General features: G+C 52.2%; 1 protein-coding gene across 1 annotated transcript; it reads right to left on the bottom strand.

The window, feature by feature from the left end:
• Positions 1–675: 675 nt before the first annotated feature.
• Positions 676–19,834, bottom strand: EFHC1 (EF-hand domain containing 1). Its single transcript, XM_014599606.3, has 11 exons — positions 19,727–19,834; positions 14,917–15,138; positions 13,366–13,653; positions 12,852–13,001; positions 9,228–9,420; positions 8,588–8,805; positions 6,950–7,090; positions 3,636–3,849; positions 2,938–3,085; positions 2,455–2,671; positions 676–830 (listed from the first exon to the last, which is right to left on the bottom strand). Exons 1-11 carry the CDS (start codon positions 19,787–19,789, stop codon positions 762–764), a joined length of 1,923 nt encoding a protein of 640 aa, XP_014455092.1. The 5' UTR covers positions 19,790–19,834; the 3' UTR covers positions 676–761.

Raw genomic sequence — 19,834 nt, forward strand, 5'->3', positions numbered from 1 at the left:
TTTCTGAGATGGCAGGTGAACAGGTGAAGCGTTGGAGGGGTGGAGGCAGCGTGCTTATCCCAAGTCCATTCTCCAGGAGCTTCAACCACCACTGCATTTGCTGGGCAGCTCCCTGGCTGGTGGCAGGATGTGTTGCTTTCGGGACACACAAGAGCAAAGCACCAAGTTTCCTGTTAAGCAAGCAGGGTTACCTTTGGTGGATGCTTCATTTCAGTGCTCAGCTATTTAAGGCACTTGGGATGTGTTGGATTCAAGCGGGATGGATGCATCTGCCCTTTTGCCGCATTCATGAGTGAGGGGCTGCTGGCACTCAGACTGGCGATGGACACAGCAAGGTCCTAGCCTCTGTCTAGGGAGGGCAACACCGGTAATACCTTAACAGGATAGTCAAAATCTTTGCTTCTCATAATATTAAGCCCTGCTAGCTACTGGGGTGTCTGAGACCTAAAGTTCTCAATCTATCCAGCGGCACCCTGCCCCCACCCAAAAAAAAAAAGTCTGGGGGAGGCAATAGGGAATGCTGCTTCATTTTATTTGAAGCTTTTCTTGTGAGGTTGGTTTCAAGAAACAGCATCTATGATGGCGAGTGAAACAAAGAAGAAGGCTGAGACCGAGGGGACCCTGGTGGAGAAAAGGCCGAGCAGGTAAGAAGGAAGCAAAGCAGGAGTCGAGAGCAAGCGTTCAAGAGGTACAATGTTTTAATAAAGGTCAGTTTGACTGGGGACGTCCTGGCTGACTGGCTGTGTTGCTGCTCCTGGTTGTCAAGAGAAAGCTCTGATGAAATCGTGGTAGCTAATTTTGTCCTCCCCGTGCAAACAGAGGCTGATCAGCTAGGGAAGAAACAGCAGTACAAGGAGATGAGAGGTTGCAGGTATTAGCATTTCATTTAAAGGGATATGCCCATGACCAGGTGCTGCTAGAGAGGAAACCTCCACCAGTTACAGACCTCCCCCTGCGGTTCTCAGCCCTGTTAAGAAACTGGGTTTACTGGTCTGGGTGGAGAACTGTGCTAACGCAGCCCCGCTTACAAAGAGCTGCGCTGTGGCTGCAAGGGGCAGGAAAGGGGGATTTGTTACAACAAGCAACCATCATCTCTTCCCAACGCCTTGGGGTCTCTTCTGGCCCCCTCAGTTCCCAGTACAATGGGGCACCAGTTGTGGATGGGGTCTTTGCTGCAATGCAAATTAACAGCACAATTTAATAGTACCTCCTCCAAATTGGCTGGGGGCTTCGGGAAATGAGATGTTAATAGTTTGCTAAAGCAACAAAAAATGAGGGGAATATCACCTTCTCCTGTTTCATATCTCTTCCTCCCAAGTGGAGAGTGTTTCTGCACTGGCTCTGAAGCAAGCAGCGCTTCTGCTGAGAAGCCCTTGCTCCAGGAATATTATATTTCTCCCCTCCCATGTGTGTGCCAGTCCTATTTCTTACGAGGCAGCCCATGACGTCCCACAAATCTCGCCGAGGGCACCGCAGCTCTGTTGCTGCTTGGCCTGTTAACCAAGTGTGTGGTTTCCTGGCCCTTGGGATGGTCTGTGGTGGTGGCAGCGGTGAAGACTCAGCACACCTGCCCTCTTAGGCTTGGAGCACTTTCATGGCAAGCCAGCTGGACTGCTTCAAGTCATAGTCACTGGTGCTGGCAGGCAGCTTATGACTGTGACACCTGCGCCTGAGCCTAAAATTGAGATTGGTAGAGCACACCCTTTCTCCGTCAGCTGCTGCCTTATGATGGAGCAGCAGCATCCTTGTGCTGTCTGTCTCTCCGCGTGCACAGACCTGTCTGAGCCACTCACGGCCTAGTCTATGCCCCAGCTCCATCAGGATGCACAAAGCAGGCGTTCTTCTACCCGCCTCACCTAGTGCCTAGGGGTGAGGGCGCTCGTCTAGGCGTAAGGAGACCCTGGTCCACTGAGGACTCAATACAAAATACTATCGTGCTTGCTGGAGCCCAGTTCTTCCCACCCCTGCATGAATTTCCTCCCCAAAAGGCTACAGACTCCCTGGGAGGTGGGAGTAGCAGTGACAAATGGCCTGACGTCAGGCAGAGGAAGGACCTGAACCCAGGTCTCCCCATCCTGCTGCTGCTTCAATCACTGGATCTGGGGTATTAGAAGGGGGTGGGTGGCAGTGGATGCTCCTCCTGGGTTTTGTGATAAAGGGCTGGATAAGTCCAGGAGACAGGTCATGGCAGCCACTCTGGAGTAGGGGAGGTCAGCTTCTGCAGTCCAGAGGTGGGCAAAGTGAAGGCAGCTCCACCCCTGGGTACTGCCATGGGATAGCTCCCCTATGACCTGCCTTCCTCCTTTATCACCCCCTGCTCAGTGGCCCAGGAGAGACACCCAACCCAACCCCATGGTGCCTGGCTTGGGGAAGCTGATGGGGAAAGTCCTGCTAAGAAGGGACAGGCTTTGCCTGTTGAATGCCAAAGCAGGCCTGAGTGGGATGTTTTCTGACCTTATTCACCAGGGCATCGCTGATCGGCAGGTTAAAACGGGTGCAGAGGGCAAGGAACTCTGCTTTGTCCAGGAAACCGGAGCCATCCTTGTCCTGGAGAAGGAAGGCCTCCCGCAGGCTGCCGTTGCTCAGGTAGTTATGCTGCCTCATCTGATCCTGAACCTGCATAACTAACTCCTCCAGCTCCTGCCTGTTAGTTCCTGTTGCAGACAACTCGCTGGAGAGGAAGGGAGAGGGGAAGTGTCAGGATGTGGGAGTTCCTCTTGGCAGACTTGATCTAAGTCTTGGTCTTATGGGCTCCAACACTCAAATGTCTGGTGGCCACTTGCATCCCTGATCCGGCCCCTGCCCCGACAGCAAACAAAAGGACATGGGAGCTCTTGGAAACAATTCACTCCCCTCCCTCTAACCAGCTTGCAAGCAAATGATGTGCCATAAGCCCTCGTTCTCACCAGCTTTCACCCACTGCCCATCCACGCCTACCTCTCAGTAGCCTGCTTTGCTGCTCGGCGAGGGGCAAAGTGATCCCGCAGAGACTGCAGTGTTGCCGCAGGGAAAACGTCGGGGTTGCTCTCTGCGTAATTCAGGACGTACTCATCGGCGTCAGTGATGACGAACCTGTGGCCAAACACTGGGCAAAGGAGAACACAGCAGTTTGCACACCTGCATGCCTGGGCAAGGCACTTTATCCCTGTGGGATAAAGGGAGCTCCCTGCTCTGGGGGCTCAGAGTGAAAAGGCTCCTTCTGAACTCACTCAGTGCAAGTCAAGCTACTGAGTGAAGGCCTCGGACTTGACCCTAGGGTAAATTTCTACTGAGCACTGGAGATTTAACACATAGTATGAGGGTGATTTCCCTTGGTGGAGGCATTTATGGTCCATGCTAGTGGCTTCCAGGCCCAATCCAGTCTTGGAAAGCTGGCATATCCCAGGACATCAGCTAACCAAATGCTGTGCTCCCTTTTGATACACAGTAAAGGCGGGAGCACCCATGGAAGTCAATGCAACCATGACAATTTACATCTATCCCCTGATGAGCTGGACTCTGCATGGCCCAGGGCTGGCTGTTTGCAAACAGCCTATGCAATATCAGCAGCAGAAGTCAGAAAAACCACTGAAAGCAATGAGCTAGTCTGAGATACAGGTGCTCTGACCGGGCACTAGGGCCACAGCCAGACCCACCTTTGACTGTGGCCCCGATGGTGAGGTCAGCTGGCTCGTAGTAGGTGGGATTCTCCACCGTGCTGCCTGGCTTGGGGACTTTGGTCTTCCCAAGGTATTTGCCTCCGATGATCCCCGAATTGCGAACGGGCGGCTCGTAGATGCTGATCATGTCCGTGGAAAGGAAATAGGAGAGGATGAAACATCGCTTCCTGTCAATGGGGTCTGGAGACTCCTGGAGAAGTGAATGGAAGGAGTGAGCTGTGGGGTTGGGAAAGGCATATGTGGACATCCAGAGCTAAAGTCCCCCGGCTTGGACACTCACAAGTTGCCCCTAATGACCTGCCATAAGCTAAGGGTCTAAAATCCTAGGTCATTCAATCTGAGCAGGCCAACAAGAGCAGCAGTGAGCACAATGTACAGTAATAAAACCATGGACACCATGAAATATAGTCAAGCCATCCCATACAAATCCCTTATCTAACCTCTTTGTAAAACTCCCATCAACCCTGACACAACACAAGGCATAACACCCTAACCTGCCACAGGTAAAGCAGGGACACCACAGCAGCCAGTGTCTTGTTTCTATAAAAGGTTGTTAACTCAAGAGACCTCATGTACAGGGGCATGCCCTCTGCTACAAAAGAAGGCAAAAACCCCTCTATTATTTTTCTGTAGTCACAAAACAAGTGAAAACTAAGAGCTAGCATTTCCCCGGGGTGTCTTATGTCTGAAAAGGGCTGCTTTAGGTTGTAGAGGGGCTTGAATTCATACAGCCGAGGGTAGTGTGGGAAATGCCATTGACCTTCCAGATGGCGACAGGAAGGTGGCAGGGGAAGGCCCCTGTAAAAACTGCTCCTGCACGAAAAGTGCAACGCCCACACAGGTTCTTTCGGTAGCTTCCGAGATATCAAATTGCCTCTGCTTTGGCAGCCAGCAGGCCCCACATAATGGGGCACAGCTGGTTCCTGAACCCGGGACTAGCCTGTGGGAGGAGGAGGAGGGGATGCATTTGAAGGCAGTCCTGAAAGCAGGCAGTGTAATAATGAGCAGGCATGGATGTGAGGAGGCCAGATGGCTGTCAGAGGGAAGGCTCCAGCTGCACTGCTGTTCTCACGAGGGCCAGCCCAACGTGGTGAAGTCAGTGGGCGCCTGTGCTGACTGCACTGGGTTTGGGAGCAGGACTGCTTAGTCCCATCTGGTCCCACTTTTATCCTCCCTTAATATAGGATCATAAAATCATAGAAAATGAGGGTTGGAAGCGACCTCAGGAGGTCACATCTAGTCCAGCCCCCTGCTCCAAGCTGGACCAGCCCCAACTAGATCATCCCAGCCAAAGCTTTGTTTAGCTGGGTTTTGAAAACCCCTAAGGATGGAGCTTCTACCACCTCCATGGGTAACCTGTTCCAGTGTTTCACTACCCTCCGAGTGAGAAAATTCTTCTGAATATCTAACCTGAGTTAGGTGGGTGCCTACACAGTTGGATGGGTAAAAAATTGGCTGATGGGGCACACCCAGAGTAGTGGTGGACGGGTTGTACTCAACCTGGCGAGATGTGAGCAGTGGGGTCCCCCAGGGCTCAGGCCTCGGGCCCGCACTGTTTAACATCTTTATCAGCAACTCGGATGAGGGGGTGGAAAACACATTGTCCAAGTTTGCTGATGACACTAAGATGTGGGGCGAGGTGGACACATTTGAAGGGAGAGAGAGGCTGCAACTAGATTTAGACAGACTACAAAAGTGGGCAGACGAGAATAGGATGGGGTTCAACGTAGACAAATGCCGGGTGCTGCACTTTGGGAGAAGGAATCCACAGCGCACATACAGGCCGGGGAGTTCCCCTCTTGAAAGCACAGAGGCGGAAAGGGATCTGGGAGTCGTTATGGACTCCAAGATGAACATGAGCCGCCGATGCCGGACCACAGCCAGCAAGGCCAATCATACCTTGTCATGCATCCAAAGGTGCATCTCAAGCCAGTCCAGAGAGGCGATACTCCCCCTCTATGCGACTTTGGTCAGGGCGCAGTTGGAGTACTGTGTCCAGCACTGGGCACCGCACTTCAGAAGGGATGTGTCCAGCCTGGAGAGGGTTCAGAGGAGGGCCACCCGCTTGGTGAGAGGGCAGCAGGACAGGCCCTATGAGGAGAGACTGAGGGACCTGAACCTGTTCAGCCTCAGCAAGAGGAGGCTGAGGGGGGACCTGGTGGCTGCCTACAAACTCATCAGGGGAGATGGACAGCAAATAGGCAGAGCCCTTTTCTCCCCAGCACCACCTGGGGTGACGAGGAACAATGGTCATAAGCTGATGGAGAATAGGTTTAGGTTGTAGATCAGAAGGCAATATTTTAGTTAGGGTGGCCAGAATCTGGAACCAACTTCCCAGGGAAGTGGTCCTCAACCCTACCTTGGGCAAATTCAAGCGGAGGTTGGATGATCACCTGTCTGGGGTCTTGGGAACCCAGTATTCATTCCTGCCTGTGGCAGGGGGTCAGGCTAGATGATCTGATCAGGTCCCTCCTGACCCTAGCTACTATGAAACTATGAAACCTAAACTTCATTGCTCCTTGTTCTGTCACCTGCCCCCACTGAGAATGGTCCAGCTCCATCCTCTTTTGAACCCCCCTTCAGGTAGCTAAAGACTGCTATTAAGTCTCCTCTCCATCTCCTCTTCTCTAAACTAAATAAGCCCAGATCCCCCAGTCTTTCCTCATAAGTCATGTGCCCACCCCCCAAACCGTTTTTGTTGCCCTTCGCTGGACTCCCTCCAATTTGTCCACGTGCTTTCTGTAGTGGGTGGGCCTAAAGCTGGCCACAGGACTCCAGATGTGGCCTCCCCAGTGCTGAATAGAGGGGAAGAATCACTTTCCTTGACCTACTGGCTGTTGGAGCCTATTGGTACACTCCTGCCAATGTAGCCCAGTGTGCCATTGACCTTCTTGGCAACAAGAGCACACTGCTGGCTCGTATTCAGCTCATTGTCCACTGTCACCCCCAGGTCCTTTTCTGCAGAGCTGCTGCCCAGCCAGTCAGCCCCAGCCTGCCCCGGTGCATGGGATTTTTCCCTCCTAAGTACAGGACTTTGCACTAGTCCTTGTTGAACCTCATGGGATTCCTTTTGGCCCAATCCTTCAACTTGTCTATCCTCCAATATGGCCACTTATCATGAAATGAATACTTGAACACAGGGAACCTCTCGGGGAGAGGATCGTTCTCTGGTTTGCAGAGATCTTCCTTGTTCCATTGATTCAGATCAGGACTGGATGGGACAAAGCAGGAAAAGCCAGCAAAAGACGCCCCATCCCCCTGGGTACCAGGAGGTGAAGGAAAGCACTTACCAGTGTCACCTGGTACCGCAGCACTTTGTGGTCATTCTCTAGCATCTTAATGATGTTTTTCTTGGGGGGTCTTGGAAGGAGGGAGAAGCAATTCTGAAGGGAGTCTTCCAGGAAGCCAAAGCCGTTGTAGGGAGGAATAATCTGCATGTGTGAGAGAGAAGAGGCAGCAGTGGTTATAAAGACACCCTTCAGGGAGCAATTCATGGGAAAAGCCCTGTTTGATGAGAATTACATCACCGGGTACCATCACAACTAAGGGCTCTAATGTTCTCCCCACCATTAATACCCCAGGGTTTTAGGTACAGGAATCTCAAGTCACTGTCTCCATTACAAAGTCAAGACTGGCTCTGTACTAATTACTCAGAAAAGGGGCTCAGTAAAAATGGCCCTCTGGGGTCCCAGCTGCATTGCCTCTCCGTCTCCAGATTGAATAGCATCAGCAATAAGGTTGGTTTTAACAAACTGCCAGTGCTGCCAACTCTCCTGGGGTAACCAGCTGGGTGCTTTTCTTCCAAGCACCACTGCCCACAGTTCTGCAGGTCAGGCTGTGCCCTCAGCCATATCTGGGCAATCCTATAGCTGTCAGCAGCAGGAGCCCACAGGTATGGACCTGGCTGAATGATTTGGGGGACAATAGCTAGAGAGGGACAGAATCCAACTCCCTCACTCCCAGCTACACCTTACAGCTGCAGCTAGCAGGATCAGACGCAGCAGAACGTGGCTCTGCTGCTAAAATCAGCTAATACAATTCCTATCTACTGTGATCTAGTGAGCTGAAGAGAGGCATTGTTATTCAAGATAATGTTATCGGAAGTGCCGAAGTGAGCTGGGAATGCACACGTCCTTTCAGAATTGAATGGGAGCCAGGCCCCTAGGTCAGATAGCAGACATATAGATGTTTAACTCACATTAATTTCAATGATTAATACTGGAAAAGCCAATAATAGTCTTTTGGCTAAGATGAAGATGCATGATAAAGCTTAAACTAAGTCACAAAAAGCAGCAAGAAGGAGAAAGAGGACCTCACCCACCTTCTGTGCTAACATTTTTTCAGGAACTCAAGCAAGATGGAACAAGATCACAGTTAGGCACCTTAGATATCAAACAGGATTATAGCCATAGTATTTTCCAGAGCACTAGCAGGTGCCTTTTGCTTGACGGCGGCTGTGTCCACATGAGACGCTTTATTGCACAGTAAACTAATCTACTGCACAGTAAAGTGTCACCATCTACACATGCAGGTGCTTACTGCACAGTAAATTAGTCTACTGCACAGTAAATTTACTGCACAGCAAAGCCAAATAGCGTTAAATGCATGTGTAGATGTGTCCAGCTAGCATGTTGGTCAGCAGTGATATTAACTGCTGAAGCAGCCACTAGCTATATTTCACTTCTGTATAGGATAGGGCATGACAGATGACAGAAACATGACAGATGACAGAAACATGCATCAACAGATGCATGTTTTTCCATCTGGCATATTCTTAACTTCAACCTCTTTAATAACACGCAAATATTAGGAGAAGAAAATATTTCTAAGAAGCTTATTATAACAGCACACTGCAAAGCACGTGGTCTTTGCCACATTGTGACAAATGGATTACATCCCTTAGCCCCCTGTGATCTCTCTCCCGTTACCTGTGGGACCTCCTCTGGTGGTTGCTGCTTTATATGCACTGGCTGGAAGTCCAGGCCAAATCTCTCTTGATAGAAGTGTTGTGTGAATTTGTCGCAGTCATAGATGAAGAAGGTGCGTCCCAGGAGGGTGACGGACTTGCCAACTGCTAAATCTTTGGCAGTGAACCACTCTTGCACCTCCTGATCAGAGATCTCCAGCACGCAGCTGGGGAAGGTTTCTGAGTAGGGTGGGGTGGAGGAAAAGTCAGGTTAATTAGCTAGAAGTTAGTCTTCATCCTTACACATGACTGGAGATGTGAGAAGAGTCTGCACATGCTTGGCAGGTGTCAACACCTTCAAAGGGCTAGGGACAGACCAGTGATGATTAATTTATTTTGGAAAACAGAAGCAGGAAGTTAAAGGCTTTAAAACCAAGAGAGATTTCTATTGACAATGATGGAAAGATATTTTAGTTTCCAGAAACATTTCTGGGATAAATGATACAGACTGTACACAGCCACACACACCTGTACACGGGCGCACACACGGCATCCAGCCACTCATGCAGACATCCACGTTCAAATGCACTCACCCGTGCACACAAGGACACTGGAAATGCCTGCTGACCGAAAGGGGTACACACACAGACACAGGCTCTTACTCTTCTTGTCCACAAGGGTTTTGGGCAGGTGCTGGCGTTTCATCAGCACTGGGAAGGGATCCCTGCCATCATTCTTCTCATGGATTTCCCGAACCTCCACTGTGTCGTCTGCCAAGTAGTAATGGATGATGAAAGACCGCTTCTCATCACACATGCTGTTGGCATTCTCCCATATGGCATAGAAACGAAGGACCTGGGGATATCAGAAAGCCAGGTGAGGGACAGGACTCTCAGAGAAAAGCCATAAAAGCACCCTCTCTGAGGAAAGTCACTGCGATTTGGGGCTGTGCTTGTAAGTGTTCACCACACACAGACCCCTGTGCAAAACTCTTGGCGTATCCTGCACTCCTGGGGCAGTTTTCAGTGAGTTGTGGGTGTAATGGAAGCAGTGCTGAGCATTTAGGGGCTGGAAAGGTATGGCTGGAACCAAATAAGCCTGGCTTCACCAAGGAGTAGCTCCTGGGAGAGGGTGCTTATCTACAAACACTGAGAAGGCACAGAGATTGCTTAGGTTAATTCAGGGAGCACGAGGAAGAGGACAGAGAAAAGAAGACCCCAGCAATTATAGGCCAGTCAGTCTTATCTCAGTCCTTGGGAATACCTTTGAGAAAATCATCAAGGAGCACATCTGCAAGGGCCCAGCAGGAGAGATAATGCTCAGGGGCAACCAACATGGGTTCATTGAGGGCAGGTCCTGCCTGACTAACCTGGTTTCTTTTTATGATCAGGTCACAAAGTCCCTGGATGAGGGTGTTGGGGTAGATGTCGTCTTTCTGGACTTTAAGAAGGCCTTTGACATGGTTTCCCACCACATACTCTTAAAAAAACTTGGTGACTGTGGCACTGATGCCTACACAGTCAAATGGGTGCCAAATTGGCTAGATGGTTGCACCCAGAGAGTGGTGGTGGATGGGTTGTTTTCAACCTGGAGGGATGTGGGCAGTGAAGTCCCCCAGGGCTCGGTCCTGGGACCTGTACTGTTCAACAGCTTCATCAGCGATCTGGATGTGGATGTGGAAAACACGCTGTCCACATTTGCTGACGACACCAAGATGTGGGGCGAGGCGGGCATGCTGGAGGGGAGGGACAGAATCCAGCTAGATCTAGACAAATTGCAGAGGTGGGAGGATGAGAATAGGATGGAGTTCAATGCAGACAAGTGCATGGTGCTGCATCTAGGGAGAGGGAAACAGCAACACACATATAGGCTGGGGAACAGCCTTCTTGTCAACATGATGGCAGAAAAGGATCTCGGGGTCATTGTTGACTCCAGGATGAACATGAGCCGCTAATGCGAGGAAGCAGTCAGTAAGGCTAACTGCACCTTGTTGTGCATCTAGATGCATCACAAACAGGTCCAAGGAGGTGATCCTTCCCCTCTATGCGACACTGGTCAGGCCACAGTTGGAGTACTGTGTCCAGTTCTGGGCACCGCACTTCAGGAGGGCCCAGAGGAGGGCCACTTACATGGTCACAGGGCAGCAAGGCAGGCCCTACAAAGAGAGGCTAGGGCCTGAACCTATTCAGCCTCCACAAAAGAAGGCTGAGAGGGATCTGGTGGCCATTTACAAACTCACCAGGGGGGACCAGTGGGGATTGGGGGAGGCTCTGTTCCCCTGGGCACCACCCGGGGTTACTAGGAATAACGGCCACAAATTGTTAGAGAGAAGGTTCAGGCTGGACATCAGGAGACATTACTTTACAGTTCGGGCTGCCAGGCTCTGCAATGGGCTCCCAAGGGAGGTGGTGCTCTCTCCTACCTTGGAGGTCTTCAAGAGGAGGCTGGACAGATATTTGCCTGGGGTGATATGATCCCAGCACCCATTCCTGCCTGGGGTGGGGGGTCGGGCCTGATGATCTGTTTAGGTCCCTTCCGACCCTAAGTACTCTGATACTATGATACAGTGATTAAAGGAACACCAAGGAAGGTACTCTGAGAAGTATTACTATGTGGGACAGTCCTCCAAGGGCCTGCTGTGCTGGGCAGAGACTCAGGGACCTTGGAGTAGTCTTTGGGTCTACAGGGCTTAACATGTTCCTGAAACGAAAGGGAAAGGATAGAAGACCGAATAGGCAGGGGTTAGTGGATTGCGGGCTCCCAACAAAATCCCTCTAGATAGGGGGTATTTGCCCAAAAACACTCTGCTCTGTTCCTACTCGTCTATCCTGCTGTGGAAGAAGGGAGTGGGCTCTGCTGAGTCACCGAGGCAAGTGAATGGTTACCCCAACTCAACAGAATTTGACCAAAAATTCAAATTGGCGAATTGGCTAGAGGGTCGCACCCAGAGACTCGTGGTAGATGGGTCGGTTTCGACCTGGAAGGGTGTGGGCAGTGGGGTCCCGCAGGGCTCAGTCCTTGGACCGATACTTTTTAATGTCTTCATCAGTGACTTGGACGAGGGAGTGAAATGTACTCTGTCCAAGTTTGCAGATGACACAAAGCTATGGGGAGAAGTGGACACGCCAGAGGGCAGGGAACAGCTGCAGGCACACCTGGACAGGTTGGACAAGTGGGCAGAAAACAACAGGATGCAGTTCAACAAGGAGAAATGCAAAGTGCTGCACCTAGGGAGGAAAAATGTCCAGCACACCTACAGCCTAGGGAATGACCTGCTGGGTGGCACAGAGGTGGAAAGGGATCTTGGAGTCCTAGTGGACTCCAAAATGAACAGGAGTCGGCAGTGTGACGAAGCCATCAAAAAAGCCAATGGCACTTTATCGTGCATCAGCAGAATAGGTCCAAGGAGGTGATACTTCCCCTCTATCGGGCGCTGGTCAGACCGCAGTTGGAGTACTGCGTGCAATTCTGGGCGCCACACTTCAAGAAGGATACGGATAACCTGGAGAGGGTCCAGACAAGGGCCACTTGTATGGTTAAGGGCCTGCAGACCAAGCCCTACGAGGAGAGACTAGAGAAACTGGACCTTTTCAGCCTCCGCAAGAGAAGGTTGAGAGGCGACCTTGTGGCTGCCTATAAGTTCATCACCGGGGCACAGAAGGGAATTGGTGAGTATTTATTCACCAAGGCGCCCCCGGGAGTTACAAGAAACAATGGCCACAAGCTAGCAGAGAGCAGATTTAGACTGGACATTAGGAAGAACTTCTTCACAGTTCGAGTGGCCAAGGTCTGGAACGGGCTCCCAAGGGAGGTGGTGCTCTCCCCTACCCTGGGGGTCTTCAAGAGGAGGTTAGATAAGCATCTAGCTGGGCTCATCTAGACCCAGCACTCTTTCCTGCTTATGCAGGGGGTCGGACTCGATGATCTATTGAGGTCCCTTCCGACCCTAACATCTATGAATCTATGAAAAGAAAAGGAGCATCTCTGGGACGGGCTGAGAAAGAAATTCTAGAGGCAGCCAAGTGTGGGGAGAAGACAGGAGAATTCGTTATCTTTCTGTCCTTGTCTTTATTAGCAAAGCCAGACCCCTGGAAAGGGGTGAGTTTAGACCCTGCACAACTTGTGGACTGCCTACTGAACAGGCTGGGCAAAGGCATTTGCTCACAGGCATCCACAAACATATGCTCAGGCAACACCTTGCCTGAAACATTTTGCCCTGTAGACAGGCAATGACAGGTGGGTTTAGAAACTACCCACCCCAGGGAAGGCACCGAGGACTCCCTCACCTGCTTGTCATAGGTGAGAAACTGTTTGAGCTGGTCAAAGTCGGACGGTGTGATGTACTTGCGCAGAGGCATCTTGCGGAGTTCTGTGTAAGGGTCGAAAATCATCTTCTCCGGAGGGTTCAGTTCAATTCCTTGGCTCTCCAGGAACACCTAGGGGAAGTCATCTGGGCCATTAATGTGTTGTCACAAGGCTGCAAGCTCAGTGTTTCCACATCACCTGGCACAACAGGGCTGGGACCTCCAAGTGCGACTGTAATAACAACAGAATTATTAATAAATGATAAAGGTTTTACGTTGCCCCTTCAGTTCCAGTGACTGTGACTTAAATCTCACACCTATTTGTGTGCTAAGATGAGCCAGGACTCAGCTGAATTTAGAAACAGGCTTAGACCAAGGAATGAGACTATTCTGCTAGGAACAAACCTACATGAGTAGTGGGGAAGGGTCCTAGTGGCCTTAATTTCCAGTCATTAGGATTTTCCTGTCCATTTTGCTCTCTTTGCCATTTACACACCTGTGTGAATGGGTCGCAGTCAACTATTCGGAAAGTCCTGCCGTACAGGGTGATGTTCATGCCCCGATTCAGGTCCTTCCAGTGATAATGGTCCCCGCAGTTATTCTTGGGAATTCGCTGGCGTTTGATGAACTTGCCTTGAGGGATGCCTGAGTTCTCCACGATGGGCTCCATGACAGACATGCTGTCATCTTCCAGGAAGTAATAAATAGCCACTTGGCGAATCCGGTAATGCTCTTCTGCGGATATAGGGACATCTTCCTGGAAATAGGCATCGAACTTCAGCACCTGCGACATGGGTAAAGATGGGAAAAGCAGACAGGAGAATTATTTTAATGATGTGATTAACATATTGGTTGTCAAAGCATGATGCAAATGGTAGCAAGATAAAGTGAAGCACGCCGCGAGAGACTGTGACTTATGCTACCGTCCACAGTCTAGTCTTGGACTAACTGCAGGAACATCAGCGAGTCTTTTACTGATTGCACTGTGAGTCCTTTTACTTGTTGCAAGGTCCTTGGTTGCATGGGTTATCGAGGGACTGAATGCAACTCCCTGGAATGAATATAGCATCTGCCCTCTAGGGCTCTCCAAGTACTTTACAAATGCAAGGCCCATGCAGCTCAACACCCAACTCGGGAAACCATTTTTGAGCTGTCTGGCTCTGTATTCTCATGGAAGATAGACTCTCCCTCACTCTCCTGCACTTGCCTCCTCTCTGTGGCACTAATGCCAGAGCCAGATTGCACTTGGGGAAGCAGAAAAGGAGGGTTGGTGAAGGCATGAGGATATGGCTCATTTTTGGGCACATTTATCAAAGGTTCATCACCATCCCAGGGAAGGCTCCCTCTGCAATCCACTAGCAGCTGAATGCCCTAAATGAGGATGGGGAGTAGTGAGGGCCATGAACTTCTCTGCTCCTCCACACCATCCACCCAGTTGGTTAGGCCTCTGGTTTGGCATATGCAGATCCTCCTCCCTATCTTGTGTGCTGAGGAGATCAGAGAAGGATTATCATTGCTGGGGCACAATCCCTCCCCAACCTTGAAGGGAATGGCTACTGCTCTGCACTGTTCCTCTTGGGCAAGTGACTTACAGACACACTGGCCCTCGACGGATACGCCGATGAAGCCTAATGATAGAAGCAGAAAGCAGTGGACAGGCATTAGGGTACCATGGGGACAGCATGGTATAAAGAGATGAGAACAACTCCACACTGTGACTTCTCTGATACACAATCTGTTACAATTGCAGCATCAGAGAGAACAGCGGAGGACATGATTTTCAGGGACATGGCCATAAAATGAAGCTTTCAGAGGTCATCCAAACTCTTCTTAAACTCCTGCTGGAATCGTCCTATTGTAGCCCATGGGAAGGTCTTGTAACATTTATGTAACGTAATCCTCTTCCCAGGCAAAGCAAGCCTCTTTCACTCCGGGCCTCAGCTGTCTATGACTAAGGACTCTGGCATTGGAAAAATATGCTCTGAACTGCCTGTTCCCCGGACTTCCCCGTGTTTGGCTAACAGTGTCATGTCCTCAGGCTCTGTACCTTCTTGTCGAAAGCCACGTGGGCTGGAACGAAGTCAGAAGGTGGAGCCTGCTTGGCGTTGCCATAGGTCAGTGTGGGTATCTTGTTGGCCAGCTCATCCAATTCTGCCTGCGACAGCTGGTTCACATAGAGTCGCTCCCCGCCTATCCCTACGGTGGGGCGTCGTGCATAGGCATAGCCATTTCTGTAGCCCAGAGTCTGGGAGCGATGGAAAGAAGTTTTCTGTGGAAAGAAATCCAATAAGTGACATCCAACATGCCTGAGACATGAAGCAACCCCTCTCTCTGACACACAGCGCAGGGAGAGATGGCATGGCAGTTCACTGGACCCAGTGGCGACAGTGATTTACAGAGGGAGACCTCCAGAGGGAGGTCATGTGGTGAAGTCCCTGGAATAGGCTCAATCCCTGACTCTGCCACAGACATCCCAAACAGCCTTGGGCAAGTCACTTAGTACCAGATCCTATGCCACACTGCTTAGGTCCCCAAAAAGCAATGCATGCAAAAAGTGAAGGATGGGTCTCCCTCCTCCTCACTGCTTTGGGTGACTTAGTCAGAGGGCTACGAGGATGCTCTATTGCAAATGCAGCCAGATCCATGATTTCTCAAGGACTCGAACCAGGTGGAATCATCTAAAAGCAGAATTGGAAGGGACCTCTGCAGGTCATCTTGTCCAGCCCCCCTGCCGGAGGCATGATCATCCCTATCCGAACTGCTGTCCCATATAAATCCTTGTCTAACCTATTACTAAAGCTATACAATCGGCCCTGTCACACAGTCATAAGGCACAGCACCCTAATCAGCTGTAAAGCAAGGGGACACAAGGCAGTCAGTGTCCCATCACTGCAAGGGTTGTTTAAATATGCTCAAGAGATCCCAGGAAGAGGGTCAGGCCCTCCACTACGGAGGAAGGCAAAACCCCCCACAGTCCATAGCAATCTGACCAGGGGGCAAAATTTCTTCCTGACCCCAAATGTGGTGGTCAGTCTGCCTCTGTGCAGAGGAGCAAGACCCTCTAGCCGGGAAGCTCGGGGTTAACCAGCATGAGCACTGGCACCCCCAGTCAACATCTTCAGCCTTAGCTGCATCCAACCCAATACTTCTAAGACAGGTGGAAATAAACCCCTGACACGTGTAGCAACAGGAGAGGAAAACACGTTCTTCCCGGCCCCGTGTGACGACCAGCCAAGCCCAGAATCATGTGAACTACTCACAGGACAGCACAGTCATGGCTGCTCCTAAATCATCCCTGACCCCAATGCTTATCCAACCTCTTCTTGAACACCTCCATGGTGGAGAGGCCACAACTTCCCCAGGCATCTATTCCACTGCCTCGATGTTGTAACACTCAGGCACATAATAAGTGGAATAGGATGTTGGCCCTTTATTTCTCTGTTGCTTCAGATCCCCATCACTATCTTGGGGATGGTAGCACAGTGTCTGCCTGTCTTGTCCATTGGCCCGCAAGCTCTTTGGGGCATAGCCTGTCATTTGCTTTGCAGCCCATGATGGGGCCTCAGCCTCTCGTTGTGGCCTCTAGATGCTACCCTAGGAGGAAAGAGTATCCAAAATGAATGATCATACAAAGGCCAATGTGCACCCTCCAGGTTTCTCATCCCCCTTTATGTTACTTAACTCTTAGGGAACAAAAACCACAATATTTTCCTCCCTGCAAAATCAAGGCACACCCTTGCTTCAGCAGATACCCAAAGGTGGCATTAGAGATCATGAAGTGAACCTTAGCTGTTCCGCCGGCCGTCTCCTGAGTACGCCCGAGGGAGACAGACCCATTCATGCAGTGTGTATGCAAGCATGGTTAAAGCCCGTGCAAGTAAAAAGTTTGGTGAGGAAAGCAAAGACTCTCAGTAGCGCTTTATTTGTGGTGACCATAAACCTCCCTGCCTCCGTGCACATGGCACACATTGGCCTGCCCCTAATGCTGCAGCAGTGACTCATTATTTTTTGCTGCTCTTATCCAATGTGGGGTGCAGCTTCCTTAGGACAGCTCACCTTTTGGGGACATTAGCTCTGCCAAGCTACATAGTTCTGAGCCGCTGTTCCTATTCAATACGCTTACCGATGGTGCAGGGAGGTGACAAGGACACATAGCAAGTCAGTGGCAGGGCTGTGGATGTCACCCAGACTCTCACCCCAGTCCTGAGCAATGGGGGTGCTGTCTGGGTGGTCCTGCTCTGTTTGGGCCGGCTGAAGAAACAATGGGAGGAGATGGAGTCCACCCACTGTGACATCCCACCCCCCACAACTGCAGGCACTGAAGAAGATGGGATGTGGCCAGCTGATCCAACTGGATCCTCCTTCCGAGAAAGGAAAAGAAAAGCCAGGCCCTTTGGGATACCTTAAGACTTCCCTTAGGGCCCTATGACTGTCACTGCATAGCACACGGTGGCCTCTACGTATTTTCAAAATTCAAAAGGCCCCTAACACTTGGTCTAAAGGAGAATCTCAGTATAGAGCCTTTGACACACACCGTCCTCTTTCCTGGACTGGCAGCGGACACATTCCCGAATGCACTAAGAGAACGTGCCTTTCCAGCCCCAAATTAGCAACCAGTCCAGTCTCATTCACACGAACAAGCCTCCCTGCCGTTCAGGCCCATAATTCGATTTATAACCTCACTCGCATATCTCATTCATTACCCATTTTCACTTAAAAACCAACTCTGCCAGCGGTGACAGAGCAGCAGCAAAGCCTGTTCAGGTGAAAGCAAGACAAGATGCTAACAGAGCCCTGCATAAGTATGACACTGGCCACAAGACAGGCAGTTTCCTGCTAAGAAATCAGCATCAAAGCCAAAATGAGGAGCTTGGAGAAGATATTCCAAGCAAAGTGGAGACACTTGATTTTAACCCGTGTGGCACTGATCCTCCAGTAAGGCTCAATGGGGGTCCCAGGTGGGTCTGATCCTTTGGTCTTTCAAAGGAGCACATCAATGACCCCTTGCCTTTTGAGTAATACTACTACTCCAAAAGGGTATTATTGTAACTGGGGAAACTGAGGCAGAGAGAGGTGTTGTGACTTACTCCGGGCCACCCAGTGGGAAAGTGCAGAGCCAGAAGGAGAAGGCAGGTCTCCTGACCATCACTGCCCCTTAGCCCAGCACTTCGGAGCAATCCTCTCTTAACCAAGCACTAGCTGAGGTCTGCCAGGAGCCCTGCTCCCACCACTGCAACAGCACCGGGGTAGAAGAAAAGCATGATTTTGCCTAGGAAAAAAGATGAGTTCCCACCTCTCAAGGCAGCAGAGCCCACGGAGGGCTAGGGAGCTCCTGAGGTCCCCTAGCCTAGGGCATCAGCTCTCACTGAGGTATCAGGTGTTGGTTCCTGTGGGATGATTAGGCAGACAAGGACCCTACTCCAAAGTCCCAGCCCCAGGGAGGTATCAGGGGACAGGGAGCTCGGTATCTCAGGGATATCTGGGTCGGAGGGGGGTATGGGGCAAGTACACGGCCCCTATCCCAGACTATCAGCCCACAACCAGATCAGGGCCCTCCCTACCCTTCACAGGGCCAGGCTAAGCCCCCTTCCCCTGCACATCTGGACGGGGCCAGGCTGTTCCCCAACCCCTTCTGCACACCGGGATGGGGATCATTGGCTGGATCCGGCCCGGGGATGGACCATGGGCACCATCCATCCAGCCCACAGGGCAATAAGGTTGAGCGCCACCGCCCCAGCCGTGTCGGACAGATCTAGGGGCTCTGTCCCGTCACCCTGAAGCCAGGAGGGCTCCGTCCTGTGTCTCCAAGGACCTGGCGGACACCAGCACGGCTCAGGGGCTTCGCTCCCCCGGGAGCCCTGCGAGGCCAGGAGCTCCCGTCTCAGGAGCACCCGAGGTCCCGCCCAGGCCTGTGGGTCCCTGGGCTGGAGGTGCCGGTTCCCCCCGCCCACCCTCCCTGGGGCTGGGCTGCCAGGAGACACTGGATCCCAGTGGGGTGCTGGGGTCACTGGTGTGGGGGACGGTTTCCCATGGGGTGCAGCAGAGGGAGGGGCCCGTGGGGTAAAGGGGGCTGTGGGCTGCAAGTGGGAGGATGGGCCCTGTGGGTACAGGGGGGACCATGGGATGCAGGGCGCCTGTTGGTGCAAGGGGGGGACTGTGGATGCAGGGGGGGCCATGAGGTGCAAGGCGGCTGTAGGGTGCAGGGATGCCTGTGGGTGCAAGGGGGAGCTGTGGATGCAGGGGGGGGGGAATATGGGATGCAGGGGGGCCTGTGGGTGCAAGGAGCAATGGTTGCAAGGGGGGGGTGTGGATGCGGGGGGGGGCTGTGGGTGCAGGGGGGCTGTGGGGTGCAGGGGGAGAATCGGGTGCAAAGGGCAGCCTGTGGGGTGCAGAGGGGGTCACTTGTGCGGTGCAGAGGGATTCAAGGGAGGGGCTATGGGTGCAGAGGGGGTCCATAGGACACAGGGGGGGTCCCCGTGGGTGCAGGGGGGGTCCATGGAGTGTAGGGGGGTCCCCCGTGGGTGCAGGGGGTCCATGGGATGCAGGGGGAGAATCGGGTGCAAGGGGTGGCCTGTGCAGGGGGTTCCCCCATGGGGACTGGGGGGGTCCATGGGGTGCAGGGGGTCACCTGTGGGGTGCAGAGGGGTTCAAGGGGGGGCTGTGGGTGCAGGGCAGGGTCCGTAGGACACAGGGGGGTCCCCGTGGGTGCAGGGGGGGTCCATGGAGTGTAGGGGGGTCCCCCGTGGGGTACTGGGAGAGTCCCCCGTGGGTGCAGGAGGCCCATGGGGTGCAGGGGAAGTTCCACGTGGGTGCAGGGGGTCCCCTGGGTGCATGGTCCCCCGTGGGGCCGCGCTCACCGTGGGGTCGAGGAAGCTGAAGCCGGGCAGCAGCGGCAGCCCCTGCGCCGGGCGGGAGCTCATGGCCGGCGCGCGCTCCGGGGCCGTCGCCGGGCAACGCCGTCTCCA

Source organism: Alligator mississippiensis, chromosome 1 (assembly GCF_030867095.1).
Source record: "Alligator mississippiensis isolate rAllMis1 chromosome 1, rAllMis1, whole genome shotgun sequence".
Taxonomy (NCBI): domain Eukaryota; kingdom Metazoa; phylum Chordata; order Crocodylia; family Alligatoridae; genus Alligator; species Alligator mississippiensis.

Coding starts and splice junctions, on each gene's coding strand:
- EFHC1 (XM_014599606.3), bottom strand. CDS start 19,789: ATGAGCTCCCGCCCGGCGCAGGGGCTGCCGCTGCTGCCCGGCTTCAGC. Junction 13,002..13,365: donor ACTGCGACCCATTCACACAG/GTGTGTAAATGG, acceptor GACTTCCCCTAG/GTGTTCCTGGAGAGCCAAGG. Junction 3,086..3,635: donor CATCGGGGCCACAGTCAAAG/GTGGGTCTGGCT, acceptor TCCTTTGCCCAG/TGTTTGGCCACAGGTTCGTC.